Source organism: Ambystoma mexicanum, chromosome 13 (genome assembly GCF_040938575.1).
Source record: "Ambystoma mexicanum isolate Mex_15411 chromosome 13, UKY_AmexF1_1, whole genome shotgun sequence".
Taxonomy (NCBI): Eukaryota; Metazoa; Chordata; class Amphibia; order Caudata; family Ambystomatidae; genus Ambystoma; species Ambystoma mexicanum.
The window spans coordinates 41,293,013-41,320,814 of NC_090938.1; the positions used below are offsets into that span (position 1 = coordinate 41,293,013).

A 27,802-nucleotide genomic window follows, 5' to 3' on the forward strand; every position below is an offset into this window, starting at 1 on the left:
TGCCGAGTCACCACTTGGCGATGGTGGACTCAGTTGGTGATACCGCTGGGCCGGAGTCGGGTAGGGATAGTGGAGCCGAGATGGCGATGCTGGGGTTAGCTGATGACATCTGGGCGGCTCTCAGTGTGATGTCACCGCATGAATGGTGTTCTCAGTGGGATTTCCTGCTCTGAAGTATCTTGTATACATGTGGTACATTATAAAACGGTCATAAACATATATAATGACATGAATATACGTGCACTGTGCATCGAATCACTTGGGCTTCACCGTTGCGTTTTACCTCCTGCAGCCCATGATTCGGGAGTACCAGAACGGAGATGGTTTTGGCTACATCCTGGCCTTCCGCAAGCAGGGCACCAGCGACTGGCAGACTGCCAAGGTGCCGGCGGCAGAATCCCTCCACTACGTCTACCGCAACGAGAGCATCGCACCCTACACGCCATTCGACGTGAAAGTGAGAGCGTACAACCGCAAAGGCGAAGGGCCCGAGAGCCTGGCTGCGCTGGTGTACTCCGCGGAGGACGGTGAGGAGCGTAGAACCCACGCACGGGAGAGCGGAGGGGATGAGAGCAGGCGTGGTCTGTAGTACAATGTCTCTTTGTGTCTATGGCCCTTTCCTGGAACACTCCTTCCGGGGTGGGCTTGGAGGTCTGGAGACATTCTCTCATTTGGGATTTTCAATCTCTAGGGCCATTATCTGATCCCTGTTGTGGGGTTAAATGCTCAGGGAAGGATACCCGGACGAACCTTAGGAGTGACACATGTTCATCCAGAACTTCCATTGGGGTATTTGGAAAATGGTCAAACTTTTAAGAAGAGTCTGAACACCAGGGTTTTTGAAATGTGTCCCTTTGCGTTTCCATAACCCGGCCTGTGGCAGCCTCTATGGCACGGTCCTCATGTTCGGGTATCTACTAACCCCCAGCAGATATGTGCAACATGGCCTTCTTCAGACAACTCCAGTGCTTGCACCCTCAAAATTCTGCTGCCATGAAATTCAGGAAGGGGGGGGGGGGGGGTGGGCTAAGAGAAACCTGGCCTACAAGAGCCATGTGTTTGGCTCAGCTGCTGAACTGAAAGGTGATATTGGAGTAGCCCGGACTATGGGAACTAGATCAGGGGGCTTCTGCGGGTGGCATTCCCAGAAGGTGTCTCGAAGGTGGCTAGGGGTGAGGGGGGGCACTGATAGGCAGGCCTCCTGCTTAGGGGGGGCTACTGCAGGGACCATTCCCAGCAGGGGTCTAGGAGGGTGGGCTGCACAGTCTGGCCTGCATGGAACAGTGCTTCTGGTCAGGGCTACTACTACTACAAGCACTGGACCCCCAGATATCCTTGAAGCTGCGTGCCCCTGCATGGAAACAGCCACGCTCTCCAGGACCATGTCCAACCAGCGGAGGCCAGAGCATGAAACAGCCACGCTCTCCAGGACCATGTCCAACCAGCGGAGGCCAGAGCGTGAAACAGCCACGCTTTCCAGGACCATGTCCAACCAGCGGAGGCCAGAGCGTGAAACAGCCACGCTTTCCAGGACCATGTCCAACCAGCGTAGACCAGAGCGTGAAATAGCCACGCTTTCCAGGACCATGTCCAACCAGCATAGGCCAGAGTGTGGAACAGCCATGCTCTCCAGGACCATGCCCAACCAGTGGAGGCCGGAGCGTGAAACAGCCACGCTTTCCAGGACCATGTCCAACCAGCGTAGACCATAGCATGAAACAGACACGCTCTCCAGGACCATGTCCAACCAGCGGAGGCCAGAGCGTGAAACAGCCACGCTTTCCAGGACCATGTCCAACCAGCGTAGACCAGAGCGTGAAACAGCCACGCTTTCCAGGACCATGTCCAACCAGCGGAGGCCAGAGCATGAAACAGCCACGCTCTCCAGGACCATGTCCAACCAGCGGAGGCCAGAGCGTGAAACAGCCACGCTTTCCAGGACCATGTCCAACCAGCGTAGACCAGAGCGTGAAACAGCCACGCTTTCCAGGACCATGTCCAACCAGCATAGGCCAGAGTGTGGAACCGCCATGCTCTCCAGGACCATGCCCAACCAGTGGAGGCCGGAGCGTGAAACAGCCACACTTTCCAGGACCCTGTCCAACCAGCAGAGGCCAGAACTAGGCAGGGAGTTGTAAGGGATATCGGAGGGGTGCTTGTGTGAAACCTTGTTCCAATGTTCTCGTTTTCCAGAACCCCGCGTGGCCCCCAGTGACGTGAGCGCCACGGTGCTGTCTGCAAGTGAAATGGAAGTTGCCTGGCAGGCCATCGAGGAGGGGGACATCAATGGAGTGCTGCAGGGCTACGAGGTGAGTGAGCCGTGGTGGGCACACGCCAATCCTTTCCAGTGCCCCACACACACCGTGCCAACCATGCCATGACCTCACACCTCTCCACACACATGCACTGCAGCTCTACCAATACTACTGTATACACAGCCATCCTCCACACAGGCAGAGACATGGAACAACAACTGTAAGCACAACTCCACACCCACCAACCCATCTCACCACACGCACGCACTGCAAGCACTTATAAATCTGCATGCATAACCATTGTGGTAGGTCAGAGGAAGGAGACAGACCAGTTGTTGGCATTATTGGCAAAATCCCTAATCTATGGGTTCCCCTGCCTAACAAAACTAACTAGAGGGCTTGTTGGCAACACTGAAGTTTAGAATAAGCCAACTGCCTTACATCCTAAAACGAATCTACTCTGTCCCTACCACTAACAGAAAACAATAGAAAGTCCAGGACAATGACTCCCTTCTCCTGCATAGGCCTCCTCAAACCTCAGTATAGAAAGTCCAGAAGAATGGCTTTCATCTCCTAGATAGGCTTCCCCAGCTTCAGTACAGAAAGCCCAGAAAATGTCTCCCTTCTCCTGGATAGGTGTCCCGAGCGATAGTATAGAAAGCCCAGGAGAATGACTCCCTTCTCCTGGATAGGCTTCCCAGCCTAAGTATAGAAATTCCAGGAAAATGACTGCCTTCTCCTGCATAGGCTTCCCCGGCCCTAGTATAGAAAGACAAGGAGAATGGCTCCCCTCTCCTGGATAGGCTTCCTCAGCCTCAGTATAGACAGCCCAGGAGAATGGCTTCCTTCTCCTGCATAGGCTTCCTCAGCCTCAGTATAGAAAGTCCAGGAGAATTACTTCCTTCTCCTGCATAGGCTTCCCCAGCCTCAGTATAGAAAACCCAGGAGAACGGCTCCCTTCTCCTGCATAGGCTTCCCCATCCTTAGTATAAAAGGTCCAGGAGAATGGTTTTCTTCTTCTTGATAGGCAACCCCAGCCTCAGTATAGAAAGCCCAGGAGAATGACTTTCTTCTCTTACATAGGCTTCTCCACCCTCAGTATAGAAAGCCCAGGAGAATGACTTTCTTCTCTTACATAGGCTTCTCCACCCTCAGTATAGAAAGCCCCAGAGAATGTCTCCATTGTCCTTGATAGGCTTCCCCAGCCTCAGTATGGAAAGCCCAAGAGAATGACTCTCTTCTTCTGGATAGGCTTTGCCAGACCCAGCATAGAAAACCCAGCAGAATGTCTCCTTTCTCCTGGATAGGCTTCCCCATCCTCAGTATAGAAAGCCCAGGGGAATGGCTCCCTTCTCCTGGATGGGCTTCCCCAGCCTCAGTATAGAAAACCCAGGAGAACGGCTCCCTTCTCCTGGATAGGCTTCCTCTGCCTTAGTATAGAAAGTCTAGGAGAATGACCCCCCCTTCTCCTGGATAGGCTTCCCCAGCCTTAGTATAGAAAGCCCAGGAGAATGGCATTCTTCTCCTGGATAGGCTTCCCCAGCCTCAGTATAGAAATCCCAGGAGAATGACTTCCTTCTCGTAGATAGGCTCCCCCAGCTTTAGTATAGAAAGCCCAGGAAAATGAATCCCTTCTCCTGGATAGGCTTCCCCAGCCTCAGTATAGAAATCCCAGGAGAATGACTTCCTTCTCGTAGATAGGCTTCCCCAGCTTTAGAGTAGAAAGCCCAGGAGAATGACTCCCTTCTCCTGGATAGGCTTCCCCAGCCTCGGTATAGAAAACCCAGGAGAATGGCTTCCTTCTCCTGGATAGGCTTCCCCACCCTCAGTATAGAGGTTCCAGGAGAATGACTCCCCTCTCCTGGATAGGCTTCCTCAGCCTCAGTATAGAAAGCCCAGGAGAATGGCTTCCTTCTCCTGGATAGGCTTCCCCAGCCTCAGTATAGAAAGCCCAGGAGAATGGCTTCTTTCTCCTGGATAGGCTTCCCCAGCCTCAGTATAGAAAGTCTAGGAGAATGACCCCCTTCTCCTGGATAGGCTTCCCCAGCCTTAGTATAGAGGTTCCAGGAGAATGACTCCCGTCTCCTGGATAGGCTTCCTCAGCCTCAGTATAGAAAGCCCAGGAGAATGGCTTCCTTCTCCTGGATAGGCTTCCCCAGCCTCAGTATAGAAAGCCCAGGAGAATGGCTTCCTTCTCCTGGATAGGCTTCCCCAGCCTCAGTATAGAAAGTCTAGGAGAATGACCCCCTTCTCCTGGATAGGCTTCCCCAGCCTTAGTATAGAGGTTCCAGGAGAATGACTCCCGTCTCCTGGATAGGCTTCCTCAGCCTCAGTATAGAAAGCCCAGGAGAATGGCTTCCTTCTCCTGGATAGGCTTCCTCAGCCTCAGTATATGATTTCTAAATAGTTCTTGGCTATTTCTCATATTAATTTGTTCAGTTGCTCCAGGGGACTTTTCCATCTCTCAGGTGCCCTTTTCCTTCTTGTGGTAAACTTCTTCTCACTGTTTTGGGGTTGGGACCCTCTCATACTATGTTTTCTTGAAGTGTCTCTTTAAAGCTATATTTCTCAGAGACCTTTGGGAAACTGAAATCCCCATTTACTTGGTCACTGCTCTTCATATATCTCTAGTTCTCGAGGTCCTCATTAGCAACATCTCTCATATCCTGTTTCTCCTTGCCCTATATACAGACTTTCTCTTTGGCACGAATATAGTAGCCAAAATAGCTGCTTTTATCACTTTGATCAGTTCCTGCCTTGTGGAAATTAGTAAAATAGGTTGCACTGTAATTCTTACTCTCTTGACTCCCTCTTGGATTAAGGGGATCAATTTGATGACTTCCCTGGTGAGTTTCACCTTTCGTAGGATTAGGCCATTCACTGGGATGAGTAGTTTGAGTCCCTGAATTATTCTCCCTCGTCTGAATACTTGACCATTCACTGGGACGAGTATGCCGAGTCCCTGAGGGATTCCCACTCCACTTGATATTTGCCCATTAACTGGGACGAGTAGGCTGAGTCCCTGAATGCTTCTCACTCCGTCCGACACTTGATCATTAACTGGACTGAGTAGGTGAAGTGTGCTCTTTATTCCCGTGGTCCCTCCCAGATCTTCCACTGTTCCCGTTACCTTGTTTCTCACAGGCTTGCATCACCAGTTCTGCGTACAGGATCGGGACGACACTAGCAGTTAGAAAGGGTCCGGTGTTCACTCCGACTCTTTCTGTTTCTTCCTCGCGGCTCCACAGAGCCAATGCTGCACTGGTCTCGGCATTGTTTCCAGACTGTAGAATCCACCTTACGCTGGTCAAGCCACTGCTCACTCTTGGCTCCTTCACTTGGGGTTCGCCTCCCCTGCATGCTTCGGCTCTCTGCTCTCTCTGTGCTTCCTGCACACACACCAACTGGCTGTTTCCTCCCAACAGAGGATCTCACGGTCTTCCTTAGTGTCCACGATCTTGCTGATTTGAAACTCCTGGATTTCACAGCTCCTCCATGTTAGTCCTTCTTTACTTTTCTTGTCAGACTGCTAGATCCTCCCCAGCAGAGGATTATAGTCCTTTCTCGTTCTTAGTTGAGCATTCTCCATTGCTCGTTCGTTCTTCGTCATCACAGTATGGTTGGTTTCCAAACATTGAACGGTCGACATTACTCGCTCACCTTTCTCCTAGTTAATTTTACCAGACACTTCTTCAAGTTGAATGTGGGGACTAATGTTGGATAACAAACAGTGGCTTGTAGTGGTGGACTTTTCTAAAGCCCTGATGTTACTGTTGGCCCACGAGAAAGGGTTGTAGGGAAATCCTCTACAGAGCAGGAGTCTTTGTCCCCAAAAGGGAAGTCTCTCCCAGTGAGTTCCCGCTTACCACCACCCCTAGGGGGAATGTTGCGTAGCAGGCTCACCTCCCTAGCCTCAGGAGGAAAGGCTCCCCCTGGGGAGAAGGGATCAAATCTCGTGATTCCTCACACCATACACCAATGAGATTCTTGCACCCCTCTCTCTGGACAAGCCCCACAGTTTGAAGAGACAGACACACACTGCCATGAATGCAAACACAGAAACATTCCCAGATAAAAATACTTTCCAAACCTGGCATGCACCTCTAACTAAAGCCACTCGCACGCGATGCAGGGACGCATGACAGATGCACGCGGGGGAGATGTCTGGCGAGGTCGCACCCACTTTGTATCATTACGGGCATGGCGCTAAACAGGCCATTTGAGTAATGAATTTAAATGCAGGTATTCTAATCATGTCACGCCGCAGACTCTACAACGTATAGCCAAACACAGTGTGACGTCATGCGTCTTTTCAGGGACCCATTCATTTCTAAATGGCCTGCGCTCGCGCTGAACCCAGATGCAGCTAATGGACCGCGGCTGCCGGTGCAGAACCCATTACAGCGTCTATGATAATTACGCAATGAAATGTTATTGTCATCTGAGGAAAGGAATGAACTATCCCAGGCACCTTGACTCCATATCCGCAAATGTTAATACATTCAGGCAATTTGCGTTCAGGTAAGTGAAATAAATTGTAATATCCAACCTTCCATCTTTTCATGGCTGCGCAGGGCAACATTAAGTCTAGTGTGTGTAAAATGTCCAGCAAATGGGGCTGAGCTTTGAAGGCGGTGCTGTGGCAGTAATCCCTGGGGGTAGTGAAAATCAAGATTACACCTGAGCAACTTCATAAATGCGCCCCCAAGGGTTCATCAAAGCGCACATTAGTTGCGCAGCAGAAGATGCGATTCCTAATAGAAAAAGAATGAGTTTCTTTTATTATAATTCCTTCCTGATATTGATAACATGTACTTGTTTCTCTACATGGATTTTGTTTCGAAATTAAATAAACGATTAGAAAAAGTACAGACATACACAATTTGGCAAGGTTAAAGTGCCTTGCAAAGTACGGCACACACACACTCGCTGTTACAAATGGCAAATGGCTTAGCCATGCACACACACACCAGAACAGCTCCTCCTCTGCACAACGCCTCACTGCCCCGCACCTTCCCTGTGCCTCCTATCGCTTCCGCTCTTTCTCCCTACTCGCCCGCTCCACTGCAACCCACCGCCCATGCCAATCAAAGCTGGCCCAACTGGGCATCCATTCAAAGCTCAGCTTAAACTTCACGTACTTGCTAAAGAGGGAGCTCCCCCTGCCCTCTCCCCACCCTCCCTACCTGACCGCAGCACTCCTCAGAGGGACGCTAAATAATGACACTTTCTTTGCTCCTAGGCTGCCCCTCTTTAGGTCGAAGCACTTGCCCCTGACAGTTTATTGCTAATTTTGTAAGTCGCCTGAATCTCATATATATTTTGTTTGTTTGTGTTTGTACTGTCCCCGCTCTATGCCCCGCTTTGTTTACACCATGAACATGGCACACCCTTGGTCCTCATCTGTGTGCTATTGTAGAGGCACCCTTCTGGGGCATGCCTCCGCCATCTGTAAGTGTGTTATTTTAAGTCATTTCTGATCGTAATTGACCTCCTTGTTCTTCATATAAATACAAATGGAAAACACAAATACACAGACACTAACAGCAGGAAACTCTCAAGGTGTCATACTAACCTCAGGGTTGACTCCAATCTCGGGGTGGCCCACTGTCTCTGCTGTTATGCCTTTGCACAGCAGCGGGTATGACTGGGTTTCTGCGTAGCGTTCCTCCTTGCTACTTAGGTCACTAGTTAATACGTGGCCGAATACCGCGATATGCAAAGGGACGACATTTAAACGAGAGTGCATGTTTGGTGTTGAAGTTTAACATTTTGAGTGGGTGAGTTAACCCCTCCCAGTGGTCAGCCCAAGCCACACCCATCAAGCTGTGAACCTCCCTCTCATTTCCATATCTCTGATTGGTCCATATCCAGGTGAGCAGATGTGATGGGGCTGGATGTCTGCATCGTTTGTCTCTCCTATGATTCGGACCACACCTCCCATCGCCCTCGCCAGCGAGCTTGGAGCCCTTGCAACATACAGGAAGTCTGGGGGTGGGACTTCCTGCAGAGGCATTCAGCTGCTCCTCTACACTAGCATAGTCAATGGCAAAGTTTCCAGGGTGTCAGTCAAAAAACATCTGCAGAGCCAAATGCTGCAGACCCTTGAACTGGGCGGCTCAAGAACCTGCTCATCAACCCCACCTACGCCGCTTCACTGCTCCCTTGATGTGGGACATGTATTGATGCAGGCTAGTCAGTCCCACAACATCAAGGGGTGCATGCATTTTATAGACCCCATTCACTGTCCACCAGAACTGGCTCCAGTCCCAAAGCCAGTTGACAAGGGTACATCTTTGGGAAGGCCACCTGTCATGATGTTCTACGTAGAACAGGTGAAAACACCGGTAGCACAGGTGACGTGGCCCTTCCATTACCACATATCTTTACCGCATTTTAAGGTGAGTTTGCAAGCACACTCTGATCCAGGTGCTACTAAGAGCCGAGTATTACACTTCAGAGAGAGGGCATACTCGAGGCACCACATCAAACACTGAAGCCCTTCTAATGGTCGCTGCTGTGAGTAGAGAGTCAGTCGCACGTACAAACCAGGGTATCCCATGAAAAGTGGGGGTGGGTGGGGAGGAGGGGGGGGGTTGTGTGTGTGTGTGTGTGTGTGTGTGTCCCCCGTTGGCACGTACAAATATGCCCTCAGGTCAGTAAAACATCTAAGCTGATTACAAAGATTCATGGCCCCAAAGGGGTGTGGTAAGTGCTGGGTATAATGGCAGAGCCCACAACAGCAATCAGTTGCTTCAGGATAGATTGTAGCCCCTCAACATGTAGTGCAGATCATTACTGTATTCCCCACCTCTGTCAAAGCAATGATTACTTCCCTGAAATGTAGTGTACTGTACAGTTGATCTGATCATTTGCCTGAAATGTAACATACAGTTCCTCACAGTATTGCAGGGCCCACAAGTGCAGTCAGTTGCTTTGGGATAGACAGTGACAAGCCTCCCACTTTGCTCATTCCATCGTTAGCTCAGCGCCCTTGGAATAGATGACAGAGTTCCATGAAAAAAAAAAAAAAAAAAAAAACACACACACACACACACACACACACACACACACACACACACACACACACACACACACACACACACACACACACACACACACACACACACACACACACACACACACACACACACACACACACACACACACACACACACACACACACACACACACACACACACACACACACACACACACACACACACACACACACACACACACACACACACACACACACACACACACACACACACACACACACACACCACCCCCCCCCCCCCCCCCCCCCCCCCCCCCCCCCCCCTACTGTATAGTTCCCAAAGTAAAGTAGAATAGCATGTTATACAAATGTTGTGACCAACCTATCCCCTAAGTTTTGAAATGGCTCTCATCCCCATGTCGAGGGGGCATACAGGGCTGGTAATGGCGCCCGAGCCTATGCAGGCCGATGCCTGAACGGTCATGTCTCACACTGTAGCATGCAGGGAAACTTGGGAATCTCTCTCTCAGGGGCAACGCTTTTTTCTTGGAAGCAAGACAACGCATAGCAACGCAGGTTTGACTCCCGCACTCACGCTTAGAAGCTGGCCTGGAGTATTAAGCGTGTTACAAAAGAACATTTATAATCATTAGAATTATCTTGACGTGCACAGACTACAAAAGAAGCAGCGGACACACCTGTCCCGGCACATGCTTTGCTTTAAGGAGATTAGGCTGTTTATGGATCTCTAGAAAGCTGTAGAAAAAGGGGAAAGGAAAGGGTATGGAAAAGGGGAAGGGAGTAGGGGATTTTAAAGAGACAGTGCTGATATTCATACAGTCACTGGATAATAATACTCGGCTAGTAGAACTCATTATAAACTGTACTCAGCTTGTGTTTACATCAAAAATCAAAAAAGTGATGGGTGGAAGGTTTCGAATGAATCTAAACCACTGGCAATGCTCTGGGCAACCTTCCACACCACCGTTTTTTTTAGCCCGTCTGCGCCATTGCAAAAGGGGTCCAGCCATATGCAAATCAGTTAGGTACTGCCACCAATGGGAGCAGCCCTGCCTGAACTGCTAGGCCAGGTCCTCCCTGCAGGAAACACGAGCAACCCCAGACATGTTTCGGCCTTGTTGGGCCTCCTCAGTGAGGTGCAGCCTGGTTCCCTGTGGCGAGCGAGGAACAACAGATGTGTCTTGTTCATATAGTTCTAAAACAGTGGCCCTACAAGACACACCTGCTCGGGCAGATCCCAAACATTCCCGAACACTATTCTTTTGGATATTGAGAATGCCATAAGCTTTGCATAGTCCTATAGCCCTGCACAGTCTCTCTCTGTCTCACTCTAAGAGTCTTATTCACAGAGCCCTCTCCAATAGGGCTTTGCCATTATAAAACGCTTCTGTGAATGAGACCCTACGTCTCTCCCTCCTCCCACAGCCACTCACCCCTCAATAAAATAAAGTTCCCTCAGTTGTCCACCAGGGGTCAGTGCGGGCCGGGAGCTGCGTTCTTTTATTCCAGGTCATATTTAGAAATGTTCATGGGCGAAGCCGAACGTCGTGCCCTAGTCTTCTGGGCACCTCTTCCTGCGCCAGTGGAGTCCACTTTGCTGAAAATGTTTGGGGGTAGGGGGGAGAAGCGGGGGGAGGGCATGATCTCTAAATGAAAAAAGGGCACCCTGCCAAATAAGTGGGGCAAAATGGTGTGCCACAAAATGTTGGGGGGCACAAACACCCTTGCCTCCCTCACCCCCATAAAATGACACCCATGCCTGCAGCCCAGGGTCATGCGTTGCCCAGGGCCTGCAAACCGTCCCTAACAAAACGAGTCGTGCAAGAGCGTTCTGGCTGGGGGTGCCCTTTCAAGCTGCCAGGCGCAGGTGGGCACGCATGCCTTTCAGGTGGGCACGCGCTTAGCTGCCATAGAAAGCTGCCAGAGTTGGCTTGGGGGTGAAGGAAGGTACACGGACTCACACTCGCAGGGGGAAGGAACATGAAACGGAGGGAGAGAGAGAGGGGGCGATGGGAAGGAAACACAGCAGAAAGGGGGGTTGGAGGCGAGGGGGGTGAAGGGGGTATGCGGGGAAAGATGAGAGGGATGGCAGAGGTGGGTGGGGATGAGGGAGAACGGGCTAGAGAAAGAGAGAAGAGGGGAGAGCGATAAGGAGGACTCCCTCATCAACGCACAGGGCCCAGGGGGGAAAGGGAGATAGAGGTAGAGTGGGGTGGGAAGAGAGGAGGCGCAAGGGGATGGAAGAGCGCTAGAAAGAGGGAAGAAATATAGCGAGGGGGGGGACAGAGAGAGTGAAACATACAGACACAGAGAGACAGAGTCAAAAACAGAGCCAGCGATGCAGTCCCAAGAAGCAGCTAAACACTCCTGAGAGACAGAAAAGCTTAAAAATGCAGCTCTTGCAGAGTGTGTAGAGGCCCACTGGGAAATCTCCAGACCACTAGGTTGGAGAGAGAGGGAGAGAGAGATAGAGAGAGAGAGACAGAGAGAGAGAGAGAGGGGGGGGAAGAAGAGAGACAATACAGGGAGAGAAAGAGTGAGGAAGGAGAGAAGAGAGAAAGAGAGAGTGAAAGAGAGCAAGAGTGAGAGTGAGTGAGAGTGTGACAGTGTGACAGTGTGAGAGTGAGAGTAAGAGTGTGAGAATGAGAGTGTGAGAGAGTGAGAGTGTGAGAGTGAGTGTGTGTGTGTTTGTGTGTGAGAGAGAGAGAGGGAGAGAGAGAGAGAGAGAGAGAGAGAGAGAGAGAGAGAGAGAGAGAGAGAGAGAATGTGAGAGTGTGAGAGTGTGAGTGAGAGTAGGAGTGTGAGAATGAGAGTGTGAGAGAGTGTGAGAGTGAGTGTGTGTGTGTTTGTGTGTGAGAGAGAGAGAGAGAGAGTGAGAGTGAGTGTGAGAGAGTGAGTGAGAGTGTGAGAGTGTGACAGTGTGAGAGGGAGAGTAAGAGTGTGAGAATGAGAGTGAGAGTGAGTGAGAGTGTGAGAGTGAGTGGTGGGTGTTTGTGTGTGAGGGAGAGAGAGAGAGAGGAGAGAGAGAGAGAGAGAGAGAGAAGAGAGGAGAGGAGAGAGAGAGAGAGAGAGAGAGAGAGTGTGACAGTGTGACAGTGTGAGAGTGAGAGTAAGAGTGTGAGAATGAGAGAGTGAGAGAGTGAGAGTGTGAGAGTGAGTGTGTGTGTGTTTGTGTGTGAGAGAGAGAGAGAGAGAGAGAGAGAGAGAGAGAGAGGAGAGAGAGAGAGACTGATTTATGATATTCTGGTTCCAGCTACTATTATTGCCCCGATATGTGCACTCGCCAGGGCGCCTTCTTTATGAGACTGGTGGGGCATTGGTGAAAGGGTGCAGGGTGGGGGCAGATGCCTAAACCCCAGAATGTGCCAGTGACCCCTCTGCACTCTTGTTCCACTCAGATCCGGTACTGGAAGGATGGGGACAAGGAAGCGGCGGCAGACAGAGTCAGGACGGCTGGACTGGAGACCACCGCTCGGGTCAGTGGTCTGAAGCCGGACACCGCGTACCATGTGGCGGTCCGAGCCTACAACCGCGCAGGGACCGGGCCACCCAGTCCCTCCACCAACCTGACCACCACAAAAGCACGTAAGCATACCAACTACCGCACCCCACTGCACCTCCCCTCCCATCAGAATGTAGGCACGAAACCATTAAGTCACTAATGACCCATCGTTCACAGTTGCGTGCGCTACATTCTGATTGGAGGGGCTGCTCTTGACGGCAGAGGGAACTTTACAGCTCTTCAATGTTGATTGCGGCCTTGTGTGTGTGTGTGTGCTGTGCGGGCGAACACAGCATTGCAGAGTGAGTAGCCCAGCTGACGTAGGGGGTCCAAGGATTTCAGATGAGGGGCCCGCCCTCTAGCCCCTAGCAACGCCACTGTAGAGGTGCAGGAGAGTGGGGATGTTTCCACTGATACCCTCATGATTATGTACAACCTCCGGAAGGAAGTTCCCTGTCCAGGGGGGTGGGTCTGGGAACAGTATTAACCCCTTGCTCCCCTCCCCACGCGCCTCCTGTGCTAAGAGTCATGCATAGTGCCTCATTGGGGTGGAGTGATGAGGTGTTTCCCGAATAAGCCCCACTCTGACATTAATATTAAGTAAAAAGAAAGAGTTTATGAGAGAACAGCAGAAATCAACTTATGAAGAAATATCACAAAGGTAGAAACAATGGCGAGGAGGCAGGAAATGAAAGAGTCTCTGTGGGAGGCGGCAGGAAATAAAAGAGTCTCTGTGGGAGGCGGCAGGTAATGAAAGAGTCTCTGTGGGAGGCGGGTAATGAAAGAGTCTCTGTGGGAGGCGGCAGGAAATAAAAGAGTCTCTGTGGGAGGCGGGTAATAAAAGAGTCTCTGTGGGAGGCGGGTAATAAAAGAGTCTCTGTGGGAGGCGGGTAATAAAAGAGTCTCTGTGGGAGGCGGGTAATAAAAGAGTCTCTGTGGGAGGCGGGTAATAAAAGAGTCTCTGTGGGAGGCGGGTAATAAAAGAGTCTCTGTGGGAGGCGGGTAATAAAAGAGTCTCTGTGGGAGGCGGGTAATGAAAGAGTCTCTGTGGGAGGCGGCAGGAAATGAAAGAGTCTCTGTGGGAGGCGGCAGGTAATGAAAGAGTCTCTGTGGGAGGCGGGTAATGAAAGAGTCTCTGTGGGAGGCAGGAAATGAAAGAGTCTCTGTGGGAGGCGGGTAATGAAAGAGTCTCTGTGGGAGGCAGGTAATGAAAGAGTCTCTGTGGGAGGCGGGTAATGAAAGAGTCTCTGTGGGAGGCGGGTAATGAAATAGTCTCTGTGGGAGACAGGTAATGAAAGAGTCTCTGTGGGAGGCGGGTAATGAAAGAGTCCCTGTGGGAGGCGGGTAATGAAAGAGTCTCTGTGAGAGGCAGGAAATGAAAGAGTCTCTGTGGGAGGCGGGTAATGAAAGAGTCTCTGTGGGAGGCGGGTAATGAAAGAGTCTCTGTGGGAGGCGGGTAATGAAAGAGTCTCTGTGGGAGGCGGCAGGTAATGAAAGAGTCTCTGTGGGAGGCGGGTAATGAAAGAGTCTCTGTGGGAGGCGGGTAATGAAAGAGTCTCTGTGGGAGGCGGCAGGTAATGAAAGAGGCTCTGTGGGAGGCGGGTAATGAAAGAGTCTCTGTGGGAGGCGGCAGGTAATGAAAGAGTCTCTGTGGGAGGTGGGTAATGAAAGAGTCTCTGTGGGAGGCGGGTAATGAAGGAGTCTCTGTGGGAGGCAGGTAATGAAAGAGTCTCTGTGGGAGGCGGGTAATGAAAGAGTCTCTGTGGGAGGCGGAAGGTAATGAAAGAGTCTCTGTGGGAGGCAGGTAATGAAAGAGTCTGTGGAGGGCAGGCAATGAAAGAGTCGCTGTGGGAGGCAGGTAATGAAAGGGTCTCTGTGGGAGGCAGGTAATGAAAGAGTCTCTGCGGAGGGCAGGTAATGAAAGAGTCTCTGTGGAGGGCAGGTAATGAAAGAGTCTCTGTGGGAGGCAGGTAATGAAAGAGTCTCTGTGGAGGGCAGGCAATGAAAGAGTCTCTGTGGAGGGCAGGTAATGAAAGAGTCGCTGTGGGAGGCAGCTAATGAAAGAGTCTCTGTGGGAGGCAGGTAATGAAAGAGTCTCTGTGGGAGGCAGGTAATGAAAGAGTCTCTGTGGGGTGGCAGGTAATGAAAGAGTCTCTGTGGAGGGCAGGTAATGAAAGAGTCGCTGTGGGGGGCAGGTAATGAAAGAGTCTCTGTGGGAGGCAGGTAATGAAAGAGTCTCTGTGGGAGGCGGTAGGTAATGAAAGTCTCTGTGGGGGGCAGGTAATGAAAGAGTCTCTGCGGGGGGCAGGTAATGAAAGAGTCTCTGTGGGGGGCAGGTAATGAAAGAGTCTCTGTGGGGGAAGGGAATAAAAGTCTCTGTGGGAGGCAGTACTGAAAGAGTCTGTGTGGGGAAGCAGGTAAGGGAAGAGTCGCTGTGGGGGCAGGTAATGAAAGAGTCTCTGTGGGAGACAGGTAATGAAAGAGTCGCTGTGGGGGGCAGGTAATGAAAGAGTATCTGTGGGAGGCAGGTAATGAAAGAGTCTCTGTGGGAGGCGGTAGGTAATGAAAGTCTCTGTGGGGGGCAGGTAATGAAAGAGTCTCTGCGGGGGGCAGGTAATGAAAGAGTCTCTGTGGGGGGCAGGTAATGAAAGACTCTCTGTGGGGGAAGGGAATTAAAGTCTCTGTGGGAGGCAGTAATGAAAGAGTCTGTGTGGGGAAGCAGGTAAGGGAAGAGTCGCTGTGGGGGCAGGTAATGAAAGAGTCTCTGTGGGGGGCAGGTAATGAAAGAGTCTATGTGGGAGGTGGTAGGTAATGAAAGAGTCTCTGTGGGGGGCAGGAAATAAAAGTCTCTGTGGGGGGCAGGTAATGAAAGAGTCTGTGTTCGGAGCAATGGTGGGGCAGGTAATTAAAGAATCTCTGTGGGGGGCAGGTAATCAAAGAGCCTCTGTGGGGGGCAGGTATTGAAAGAGTCTCTTTGAGGGGCCTATAATGAAAGAGCTCTGTGGGGGGCAAGTAATGAAAGAGTCTCTGTGCGGGGCAGGAAATAAAAGTCTCTGTGGGGGGCAGGTAATGAAAGAGTCTGTGTTCGGAGCAGGTAATGAAAAAAGAGTCGGTGGGGCAGGTAATTAAAGAATCTCTGTGGGGAGGCAGGTCAAATGAAAGAGTCTCTGTTTGGGGCAGGTAATGAAAGAGTGTCTGTGGGGGGCATGTAATGAAAGGACCTCTGTGGGGGGCAGGTATTGAAAGAGTCGCTGTGGGGAGACAGGTAATGAAAGAGTCTCGGTCGGGGGCAGGTAATGAAAGAGTCTTGGTGGGGGGGCAGGTAATGAAAGAGTCTCTGTGGGGGGACAGGTAATGAAAGAGTCTCTGTGGAGGGCAGGTAACGAAACAGTCTCTGTGGGGGGCAGGTAATGAAAGAGTCTCTGTGCGGGGTGGTTAATAAAAGAGTCTCTGTGGGGGGAGGTACTGAAAGAGTCTCTGTGGGGGGCAGGTAATGAAAGCGTCTCTTTGGGGGGCAGGTAATGAAAGTCTCAGTGGGGGGAAGGTAATGAAGGAGTCTCTGTGGAGGGCAGGTAATGAAAGAGTCTCTGTAGGGGGGGCAGGTAATGAAAAAGTCTTGGTGGGGGGCAGGTAATGAAGGAGTCTCTGTGGGGGGCAGGTCAAATGAAACAGTCTCTGTGGGGGTACAGGTAATCAGAGTCTATGTGGGAGGCAGGTCAAATTAAAGAGTCTCTGTGGGGAACAGGTAATGAAAAAGTCTTTGTGGGGGGCAGGTAACGAAAGAGTATCTGCGGGGGGCAGGTAATGAAAGAGTCTCTGGGTGGCAGGTAATGAAAGAGTCTCTCTGGGGGCAGGTAACGAAAGAGTCTCTGCGGGGGGCAGGTAATGAAAGAGTCCCTGTGAGGGGGCAGGTAATGAAATAGTATCTGTGGGGGGGCAGATAATGAAAGTCTCTGTGTGGGGCAGGTAATGAAAAAGTCTCTGTGGGGGGCAGGTAATGAAAGTCTCTGTGTGGGGCAGGTAATGAAAGAGTCTCTGTGGGGGGCAGATAATGAAAGTCTCTGTGGTGGGCAGGTCAAATGAAATAGTCTATGTGGGGGCAGGTAATGAAAGAGTCTCTGTGCGGGGAAGGTAATGAAGGAGTCGCTGTGGGGGGCAGGTAATAAAAGTCTGTGTGGGGGGCAGGTAATGAAAGAGTCTGTGGAGGGGCAGGTAATAAAAGAGTGTCTGTGAGGGGGCAGGTCATGAAAGAGTCTCTGTGCTGAGCAGTTAATAAAAGAGTCTCTGTGGGGGGCAGCTAATGAAAGTCTGTGGGGGCAGGTAATGAAAGAGACTTTGTGGGGGCAGGTAATGAAAGAGTCTGTGGGGGCAGGTAATGAAAGAGTCTCTGTGGGGGACAGGTAATGAAAGAGTCACTGTGGGGGGAAGTTAATGGAAGAGTCTTTGTGGGGGGGCAGGTAATGCAAGAGTCTCTGTGGGGGGAAGGGAATGAAAGAGTCTCTGTGGGAGGCAGGTAATGACAGAGTGCCTGTGGGGGGCAGTTAATGAAAATCTCTGTGGGAGAACAGGTAATGAAAGAGTCTCTGTGGGGGGCAGGTAAAGAAAGAATCTCTGTGGGGGAACTGGTAATGAAAGAGTCTGGGGGGGATCGGTATTCAAAGAGTCTCTGAGGGGGCAGGTCAAATGGAAGTCTCTGTGGGGGGACAGGTAATGAAAGAGTCTCTGTGACGGGGCATGTAATGAAAGAGTCTCTTTGGAGGACAGGTAATAGAAGAGTCTCTGTGGGGGACAGGTAATGAAAGTCTCTGTGCATTGACAGTTCAGAAGAAAGAGTCTCTGTGGAAGCAGGTTATAGAGGAGTCTCTGTGGGGGGACAGGTAATGAAAGAGTCGATGTGCCGGACATGTAATCAAAATCGCTGGGAGGGAACAGGTAATGAAAGGGTCTCTGGGGGGCAGGTATCGAAAGAGTGGCAGTGGGGGGCAGGCCAAATGAAAGTCTCTGTGGGGGGGGGGGCAGGTAATGAGAGTCTCTGTGGGGGGACAGGTAATGAAAGAGTCACTGTGGGGACAGGTAATGAAAGAGTCTCTGCGGGGGGCAGGTAATGAGAGTCTCTGTGGGGGGACAGGTAATGAAAGAGTCACTGTGGGGACAGGTAATGAAAGAGTCTCTGCGGGGGGCAGGTAATGAAAGAGTCTATGTGGAGGGACATGTAATGAAAGAGTCTCTGTGTGGGGAAGGGAATGAAAGAGTCTCTGTGGGGAGACATGTAATGAAAGAGTCTCTGTGGGGAGACATGTAATGAAAGAGTCTCTTTGGGGGGCAGGTAATGAAAGAGTCTCTGTGTGGGGAAGGGAATGAAAGAGTCTCTGTGGGGAGACATGTAATGAAAGAGTCTCTTTGGGGAAGCAGGTAAAGAAAGAGTCTCTGTGGGGGAACGGGTAATGAGAGTCTCTGTGAGGGCAGGTAATGAAAATCTCTGTGGGGCACAAGGTAATCAAAGAGTTTGTGTGGGGGCAGGTAATCAAAGAGTCTCTGTGGGGGAACAGGTAATGAAAGAGTCTGTGGGAGCAGGTGTTGAAAGAGTTGTTGTGCTGAGCAGGACAAATGAAAGTCTCGGTGGGGGGCAGGTAATGAAAGAGTCTCTGTGGGGGGGACAGACAATGAAAGTCACTGTGGGGGGACAGGTAATGAAAGAGTCTCTGTGGGAAGACGGGTCAAATAAAGAGTCTCTGTGGGGAGACGGGTCAAATAAAGAGTCTCTGTGGGGGGCAGGTAATGAAAGTCTCTGTGGGGGTAGATAATGAAAGAGTCTCTGTGGAGGGCAGGTAACGAAAGAGTCTCTGTGGGGGGACACGTCAAATGGAAGAGTCTCTCTACGCTGTAGGTAATGGAAGAGTCTCTGTGGGGGGCAGGTAATGAAGGAGTCTCTGTGCGGGCAGTTAATAAAAGAGTCTCTGTGGCGGGCAGGTAATGAAAGTCTGTGTGGGGCAGGTAACGAAAGAGACTCTGTGGGGGGCAGGGAATGAAAGAGTCTCTGTGGGGGGCAGATAATGAAAGAGTCTCTGTGGGGAGGCAGGTCAAATGAAAGAGTCTCTGTGCAGACAGATAATGAAAGTCTATGTGGGGACAAGGGAATGAAAGAGTCGCTGTGGCGGGCATTAATGAAAGAGTCTCTGTGGGGGAACATGTAATGAAAGTGTCTCTCTGGGGGGCAGGTAATGAAAGAGTGTCTGTGGGGGGCAGGTAATGAAAGAGTCTCTGGGGGGAACATGTAATGAAAGAGTCTCTCCGGGGGGCAGGTAATGAAAGAGTGTCTGTGGGGGGCAGGTAATGAAAGAGTCTCTGTTGGGGAACATGTAATGAAAGAGTCTCTCTGGGGGGCAGGTAATGAAAGAGTGTCTGTGGGGGGCAGGTAATGAAATCTCTGTGGGGGAACAGGTAATGAAAGAGTCTCTCTGGGGGGCAGGTAATGAAAGAGTCTCTGTGGGGGGCAGGTAATGAAAGAGTCTCTGTGGGGAAACATATAATGAACGAGTCTGTGGGGGCAGGTATTGAAAGAATCTCTGTGGGGGGACAGGTAACGAAAGAGTCACTGTGGGTGGACAGGTAATGAAAGAGTCTCTGCAGGGAGCAGGTAATGAAAGAGTCTCTGTGGGGATAGATAATGAAAGAGTCGGTGGGGGCAGGTAATGAAGGAGTCTCTGTGCTGAGCAGTTAATAAAAGAGTCTCTGTGGGGGGCAGCTAATGAAAGTCTGTGGGGGCAGGTAATGAAAGAGACTTTGTGGGGGCAGGTAATGAAAGAGTCTGTGGGGGCAGGTAATGAAAGAGTCTCTGTGGGGGACAGGTAATGAAAGAGTCACTGTGGGGGGAAGTTAATGGAAGAGTCTTTGTGGGGGGGCAGGTAATGCAAGAGTCTCTGTGGGGGGAAGGGAATGAAAGAGTCTCTGTGGGAGGCAGGTAATGACAGAGTGTCTGTGGGGGGCAGTTAATGAAAATCTCTGTGGGAGAACAGGTAATGAAAGAGTCTCTGTGGGGGGCAGGTAAAGAAAGAATCTCTGTGGGGGAACTGGTAATGAAAGAGTCTGGGGGGGATCGGTATTCAAAGAGTCTCTGAGGGGGCAGGTCAAATGGAAGTCTCTGTGGGGGGACAGGTAATGAAAGAGTCTCTGTGACGGGGCATGTAATGAAAGAGTCTCTTTGGAGGACAGGTAATAGAAGAGTCTCTGTGGGGGACAGGTAATGAAAGTCTCTGTGCATTGACAGTTCAGAAGAAAGAGTCTCTGTGGAAGCAGGTTATAGAGGAGTCTCTGTGGGGGGACAGGTAATGAAAGAGTCGATGTGCCGGACATGTAATCAAAATCGCTGGGAGGGAACAGGTAATGAAAGGGTCTCTGGGGGGCAGGTATCGAAAGAGTGGCAGTGGGGGGCAGGCCAAATGAAAGTCTCTGTGGGGGGGGCAGGTAATGAGAGTCTCTGTGGGGGGACAGGTAATGAAAGAGTCACTGTGGGGACACGTAATGAAAGAGTCTCTGCGGGGGGCAGGTAATGAGAGTCTCTGTGGGGGGACAGGTAATGAAAGAGTCACTCTGGGGACAGGTAATGAAAGAGTCTCTGCGGGGGGCAGGTAATGAAAGAGTTTATGTGGAGGGACATGTAATGAAAGAGTCTCTGTGTGGGGAAGGGAATGAAAGAGTCTCTGTGGGGAGACATGTAATGAAAGAGTCTCTGTGGGGAGACATGTAATGAAAGAGTCTCTTTGGGGGGCAGGTAATGAAAGAGTCTCTGTGTGGGGAAGGGAATGAAAGAGTCTCTGTGGGGAGACATGTAATGAAAGAGTCTCTTTGGGGAAGCAGGTAAAGAAAGAGTCTCTGTGGGGGAACGGGTAATGAGAGTCTCTGTGAGGGCAGGTAATGAAAATCTCTGTGGGGCACAAGGTAATCAAAGAGTTTGTGTGGGGGCAGGTAATCAAAGAGTCTCTGTGGGGGAACAGGTAATGAAAGAGTCTGTGGGAGCAGGTGTTGAAAGAGTTGTTGTGCTGAGCAGGACAAATGAAAGTCTCGGTGGGGGGCAGGTAATGAAAGAGCCTCTGTGGGGGGGACAGACAATGAAAGTCACTGTGGGGGGACAGGTAATGAAAGAGTCTCTGTGGGGAGACGGGTCAAATAAAGAGTCTCTGTGGGGAGACGGGTCAAATAAAGAGTCTCTGTGGGGGGCAGGTAATGAAAGTCTCTGTGGGGTAGATAATGAAAGAGTCTCTGTGGAGGGCAGGTAACGAAAGAGTCTCTGTGGGGGGACACGTCAAATGGAAGAGTCTCTCTACGCTGTAGGTAATGGAAGAGTCTCTGTGGGGGGCAGGTAATGAAGGAGTCTCTGTGCGGGCAGTTAATAAAAGAGTCTCTGTGGCGGGCAGGTAATGAAAGTCTGTGTGGGGCAGGTAACGAAAGAGACTCTGTGGGGGGCAGGGAATGAAAGAGTCTCTGTGGGGGGCAGATAATGAAAGAGTCTCTGTGGGGAGGCAGGTCAAATGAAAGAGTCTCTGTGCAGACAGATAATGAAAGTCTATGTGGGGACAAGGGAATGAAAGAGTCGCTGTGGCGGGCATTAATGAAAGAGTCTCTGTGGGGGAACATGTAATGAAAGTGTCTCTCTGGGGGGCAGGTAATGAAAGAGTGTCTGTGGGGGGCAGGTAATGAAAGAGTCTCTGGGGGGAACATGTAATGAAAGAGTCTCTCCGGGGGGCAGGTAATGAAAGAGTGTCTGTGGGGGGCAGGTAATGAAAGAGTCTCTGTTGGGGAACATGTAATGAAAGAGTCCCTCTGGGGGGCAGGTAATGAAAGAGTGTCTGTGGGGGGCAGGTAATGAAATCTCTGTGGGGGAACAGGTAATGAAAGAGTCTCTCTGGGGGGCAGGTAATGAAAGAGTCTCTGTGGGGGGCAGGTAATGAAAGAGTCTCTGTGGGGAAACATATAATGAACGAGTCTGTGGGGGCAGGTATTGAAAGAATCTCTGTGGGGGGACAGGTAACGAAAGAGTCACTGTGGGTGGACAGGTAATGAAAGAGTCTCTGCAGGGAGCAGGTAATGAAAGAGTCTCTGTGGGGATAGATAATGAAAGAGTCGGTGGGGGCAGGTAATGAAGGAGTCTCTGTGGGGGGCAGGTAATGAAAGAGTCTCTGTGGGGAAACATATAATGAACGAGTCTGTGGGGGCAGGTATTGAAAGAATCTCTGTGGGGGGACAGGTAACGAAAGAGTCACTGTGGGTGGACAGGTAATGAAAGAGTCTCTGCAGGGAGCAGGTAATGAAAGAGTCACTGTGGGGACAGATAATGAAAGAGTCGGTGGGGGCAGGTAATGAAGGAGTCTCTGTGGGAGGCAGGTAATGAAGGAGTCTCTGTGGGGGAGAGGTTATGCAAGAGTCTCTGTGGGGTGAAGGGAATGAAAGTCTCTGTGTGGGGGGCAGGTAATGAAGGAGTCTCTGTGGGGAGACAGGTAATGAAAGAGTCTCTTTGGGGGACAGGTAATGAAAGAGTGTCTGTGGGGGGCATGTAATGAAATCTCTGTGGGGGAACAGGTAATGAAAGAGTCTGTGGGGGACAGGTAACGAAAGAGTCACTATGAGGGACAGGTAATTAAAGAGTCTTTGTGGGGAGGCAGTTAATGAAAGTCTCTGTGCAGGGACAGTTCAGATGAAAGAGTCTCTGCAGGGGGCAGGTAATGAAAGAGCCTCTGTGTGGGGCAGGTAATGAAATAGTCTGTGTGGGGGGGGGCAGGTAATGAAGCTGTCTCTGTGGGGTGGCAGGTAAGGAAAGAGTCTCTGTAGAGGGACAGGTCATGAAAGAGACTCTGTGGGGGCAGGTAATGAAAGAGTCTCTGTGGGAGGCAGGTAATAACAGAGTGTCTGTGGGGGGCAGTTAATGAAAATCTCTGTGGGGGAACAGGTAATGAAAGAGTCTCTGTGGGGGGCAGGTAAAGAAAGAATCTCTGTGGGGGAACTGGTAATGAAAGAGTCTCTGTGATGGGACATGTAATGAAAGAGTCTCTTTGGAGGACAGGTAATAGAAGAGTCTCTGTGGGGGGACAGGTAATGAAAGAGTCGATGTGCCGGACATGTAATCAAAATCGCTGGGAGGGAACATGTAATGAAAGGGTCTCTGGGGGGCAGGTATCGAAAGAGTGGCAGTGGGGGACAGGCCAAATGAAATTCTCTGTGGTGGGGGGAGGTAATGAGAGTCTCTGTGGGGGGACAGGTAATGAAAGAGTCACTGTGGGGACAGGTAATGAAAGAGTCTCTGCGGGGGGCACGTAATGAAAGAGTCTATGTGGAGGGACATGTAATGAAAGAGTCTCTGTGTGGGGAAGGGAATGAAAGAGTCTCTGTGGGGAGACATGTAATGAAGGAGTCTCTTTGGGGGGACGGGTAATGGGAGTCTCTGTGAGGGCAGGTAATGAAAATCTCTGTGGGGCACAAGGTAATCAAAGAGTTTGTGTGGGGGCAGGTAATCAAAGAGTCTCTGTGGGGGAACAGGTAATGAAAGAGTCTGTGGGAGCAGGTGTTGAAAGAGTTGTTGTGCTGAGCAGGACAAATGAAAGTCTCTGTGGGAGGCAGGTAATGAAAGAGTCTCTGTGGGGGGGACAGACAATGAAAGTCACTGTGGGGGGAAAGGTAATGAAAGAGTCTCTGTGGGGAGACGGGTCAAATAAAGAGTCTCTGTGGGGAGACGGGTCAAATAAAGAGTCTCTGTGGGGGGCAGGTAATGAAAGTCTCTGTGGGGGGGGAGATAATGAAAGAGTCTCTGTGGAGGGCAGGTAACGAAAGAGTCTTTGTGGGGGGACAGGTCAAATGGAAGAGTCTCTCTACGCTGCAGGTAATGGAAGAGTCTCTGTGGGGGGCAGGTAATGAAGGAGTCTCTGTGCGGGCAGTTAATAAAAGAGTCTCTGTGGCGGGCAGGTAATGAAAGTCTGTGCGGGGCAGGTAACGAAAGAGACTCTGTGGGGGGCAGGGAATGAAAGAGTCTGTGTGGGGGGCAGATAATGAAAGAATCTCTGTGGGGAGGCAGGTCAAATGAAAGAGTCTCTGTGCAGACAGGTAATGAAAGTCTATGTGGGGACAAGGGAATGAATGAGTCGCTGTTGGGGGCAGTAATGAAAGAGTCTCTGTGGGGGAACATGTAATGAAAGTGTCTCTCTGGGGGGCAGGTAATGAAAGAGTGTCTGTGGGGGGCAGGTAATGAAAGAGTCTCTGTGGGGGAACATGTAATGAAAGAGTCTCTCTGGGGGGCAGGTAATGAAAGAGTGTCTGTGGGGGGCAAGTAATGAAATAGTCTCTGTGGGGGAACATGTAATGAAAGAGTCTCTCTGGGGGGCAGGTAATGAAAGAGTGTCTGTGGGGGGCAGGTAATGAAATCTCTGTGGGGGAACAGGTAATGAAAGAGTCTCTCTGGGGGGCAGGTAATGAAAGAGTCTCTGTGGGGGAACATGTAATGAACGAGTCTGTGGGGGCAGTTATTGAAAGTATCTCTGTGGGGGGACAGGTAACGAAAGAGTCACTGTGGGGGGACAGGTAATTGAAGAGTCTTTGTGGGGGGGCAGGTCAAATAAAGGGTCTCTGTGGGTCGACAGGTAATGAAAGAGTCTCTGCAGGGGGCAGGTAATGAAAGAGTCACTGTGGGGACAGATAATGAAAGAGTCGGTGGGGGCAGGTAATGAAGGAGTCTCTGTGCGGGCAGTTAATAAAAGAGTCTCTGTGGCGGGCAGGTAATGAAAGTCTGTGCGGGGCAGGTAACGAAAGAGACTCTGTGGGGGGCAGGGAATGAAAGAGTCTGTGTGGGGGGCAGATAATGAAAGAATCTCTGTGGGGAGGCAGGTCAAATGAAAGAGTCTCTGTGCAGACAGGTAATGAAAGTCTATGTGGGGACAAGGGAATGAATGAGTCGCTGTTGGGGGCAGTAATGAAAGAGTCTCTGTGGGGGAACATGTAATGAAAGTGTCTCTCTGGGGGGCAGGTAATGAAAGAGTGTCTGTGGGGGGCAGGTAATGAAAGAGTCTCTGTGGGGGAACATGTAATGAAAGAGTCTCTCTGGGGGGCAGGTAATGAAAGAGTGTCTGTGGGGGGCAAGTAATGAAATAGTCTCTGTGGGGGAACATGTAATGAAAGAGTCTCTCTGGGGGGCAGGTAATGAAAGAGTGTCTGTGGGGGGCAGGTAATGAAATCTCTGTGGGGGAACAGGTAATGAAAGAGTCTCTCTGGGGGGCAGGTAATGAAAGAGTCTCTGTGGGGGAACATGTAATAAACGAGTCTGTGGGGGCAGTTATTGAAAGTATCTCTGTGGGGGGACAGGTAACGAAAGAGTCACTGTGGGGGGACAGGTAATTGAAGAGTCTTTGTGGGGGGGCAGGTCAAATAAAGGGTCTCTGTGGGTCGACAGGTAATGAAAGAGTCTCTGCAGGGGGCAGGTAATGAAAGAGTCACTGTGGGGACAGATAATGAAAGAGTCGGTGGGGGCAGGTAATGAAGGAATCTCTTTGGGGGCAGGTAATGAAGGAGTCTCTGTGGGGGAGAGGTTATGTAAGAGTCTCTGTGGGGTGAAGGGAATGAAAGTCTCTGTGTGGGGGACAGGTAATGAAGGAGTCTCTGTGGGGAGACAGGTAATGAAAGATTCTCTTTGGGGGACAGGTAATGAAAGGGTGTCTGTGGGAGGCATGTAATGAAATCTCTGTGGGGGAACAGGTAATGAAAGAGTCTCTCTGGGGGGCAGAGAATGAAAGAGTCTCTGTGGGGGAACATGTAATGAAAGAGTCTGTGGCGGATAGGTAACGAAAGAGTCACTATGGGGGACAGGTAATTAAAGAGTCTTTGTGGGGAGGCAGTTAATGAAAGTCTCTGTGCAGGGACAGTTCAGATGAAAGAGTCTCTGGGGGAAGGGTAATGAAAGAGTCTCTGTGGATGGAAGGTAATGAAAGAGTCCCTGCAGGGGGCAGGTAATGAAAGAGCCTCTGTGTGGGGCAGGTAATGAAATAGTCTGTGTGTGGGGGGCAGGTAATGAAGCAGTCTCTGTGGGGTGGCAGGTAAGGAAAGAGTCTCTGTAGAGGGACAGGTCATGAAAGAGACTCTGTGGGGGCAGGTAATGAAAGAGTCTCTGTGGGGGCAGGTAGTAAAAGAGTCTCTGTGGGGGACAGGTAATGAAAGAGTCTCTGTGGAGGACAGGTAATGAAAGAGTCTGTGAGGGGCAGGTCAAATGAAAGTCTCTGTGGGGAGCAGGTAATGAAAGAGTCTCTTTGGGGGACAGGTAATGAATGAGTTTGCGAGGGGCAGGTCAAATGAAAGTCTCTGTGGGGGACAGGTAATGAAAGAGTCTCTGCAGGGGGCAGGTAAAGAAAGAGTCTCTGTGGGGGACAGGTAATGAAAGAGTCTCTGTGGGGGACAGGTAATGAAAGAGTCTGTGAGGGGCAGGTCAAATGAAAGTCTCTGTGGGGAGCAGGTAATGAAAGAGTCTCTTTGGGGGACAGGTAATGAAAGAGTCACTCTGGGTTGAAAGGTAATGAAAGAGTCTGTGAGGGGCAGGTCAAATGAAAGTCTCTGTGGGGAGCAGGTAATGAAAGAGTCTCTGTGGGGGACAGGTAATGAAAGAGTCTCTGTGGGAGGTAGTAGGTAATGAAAGAGTCTCTGTGGGGAGCAGGTAATGAAAGAGTCTGTGTGGGGGGCAGGTAATGAAAGAGTCTCTGCGGGGGGCAGGTAATGAAAGAGTCTCTGTGGGGGCAGGTAATGAAAGAGTCTCTGTGGGGGGCAGGTAATGAAAGAGTCTCTGGGTGGCAGGTAATAAAAGTTTCTGTGGGGGCAGGTAATGAAAGAGTCTCTTTGATGGGCCTATAATGAAAGAGCTCTGTGGGGGGCAAGTAATGAAAGAGTCTCTATGCGGGGCAGGAAATAAAAGTCTCTGTGGGGGGCAGGTAATGAAAGAGTCTGTGTTCGGAGCAGGTAATGAAAAAAGACTCGGTGGGGCAGGTAATTAAAGAATCTCTGTGGGGAGGCAGGTCAAATGAAAGAGTCTCTGTTTGGGGCAGGTAATGAAAGAGTGTCTGTGGGGGGCAGGTAATGAAAGAGCCTCTGTGGGGGGCAGGTATTGAAAGAGTGGCTGTGGGGAGACAGGTAATGAAAGAGTCTCGGTCATGGGGCAGGTAATGAAAGAGTCTTGGTGGGGGGAAGGTAATGGAAGAGTCTCTGTGGGGGGACAGGTAATGAAAGAGTCTCTGTGGAGGGCTGGTAACGAAAGAGTCTCTGTGGGGGGCAGGTAATGAAAGAGTATCTGTGCGGGGTAGTTAATAAAAGAGTCTCTGTGGGGGGCAGGTAATGAAAGAGTCTCTGTGGGGGCAGGTAATGAAAGCGTCTCTTTGGGGGGCAGGTAATGAAAGTCTCAGTGGGGGAACATGTAATGAAAGTGTCTCTCTGGGGGGCAGGTAATGAAAGAGTGTCTGTGGGGGGCAGGTAATGAAAGAGTCTCTGTGGGGGAACGTGTAATGAAAGAGTCTCTCTGGGGGCAGGTAATGAAAGAGTGTCTGTGGGGGGCAGGTAATGAAAGAGTCTCTGTGGGGGAACATGTAATGAAAGAGTCTCTCTGGGGGGCAGGTAATGAAAGAGTGTCTGTGGGGGGCAGGTAATGAAATCTCTGTGGGGGAACAGGTAATGAAGAGTCTCTCTGGGGGGCAGGTAATGAAAGAGTCTCCGTGGGGGAACATGTAATGAACGAGTCTGTGGGGGCAGTTATTGAAAGAATCTCTGTGGGGGGACAGGTAACGAAAGAGTCACTGTGGGGGGACAGGTAATTAAAGAGTCTTTGTGGGGGGGCAGGTCAAATAAAGAGTCTCTGTGGGTGGACAGGTAATGAAAGAGTCTCTGCAGGGGGCAGGCAATGAAAGAGTCACTGTGGGGACAGATAATGAAAGAGTCGGTCGGGACAGGTAATGAAGGAATTTCTGTGGGGGCAGGTAATGAAGGAGTCTCTGTGGGGGAGAGGTTATGCAA

General features: G+C 50.8%; 1 protein-coding gene across 1 annotated transcript in view; it reads left to right on the forward strand.

Moving 5' to 3' along the window:
* CNTN2 (contactin 2) overlaps positions 1–27,802 on the forward strand; it is a 185,222-nt gene that overhangs the window by 109,182 nt on the left and 48,238 nt on the right. The window contains exons 18-20 of the mRNA XM_069633133.1: positions 293–527; positions 2,194–2,309; positions 12,675–12,861. Of these exons, the coding sequence (XP_069489234.1) occupies positions 293–527; positions 2,194–2,309; positions 12,675–12,861 (538 nt within the window). The remainder of the gene's footprint in view (positions 1–292; positions 528–2,193; positions 2,310–12,674; positions 12,862–27,802) is intronic.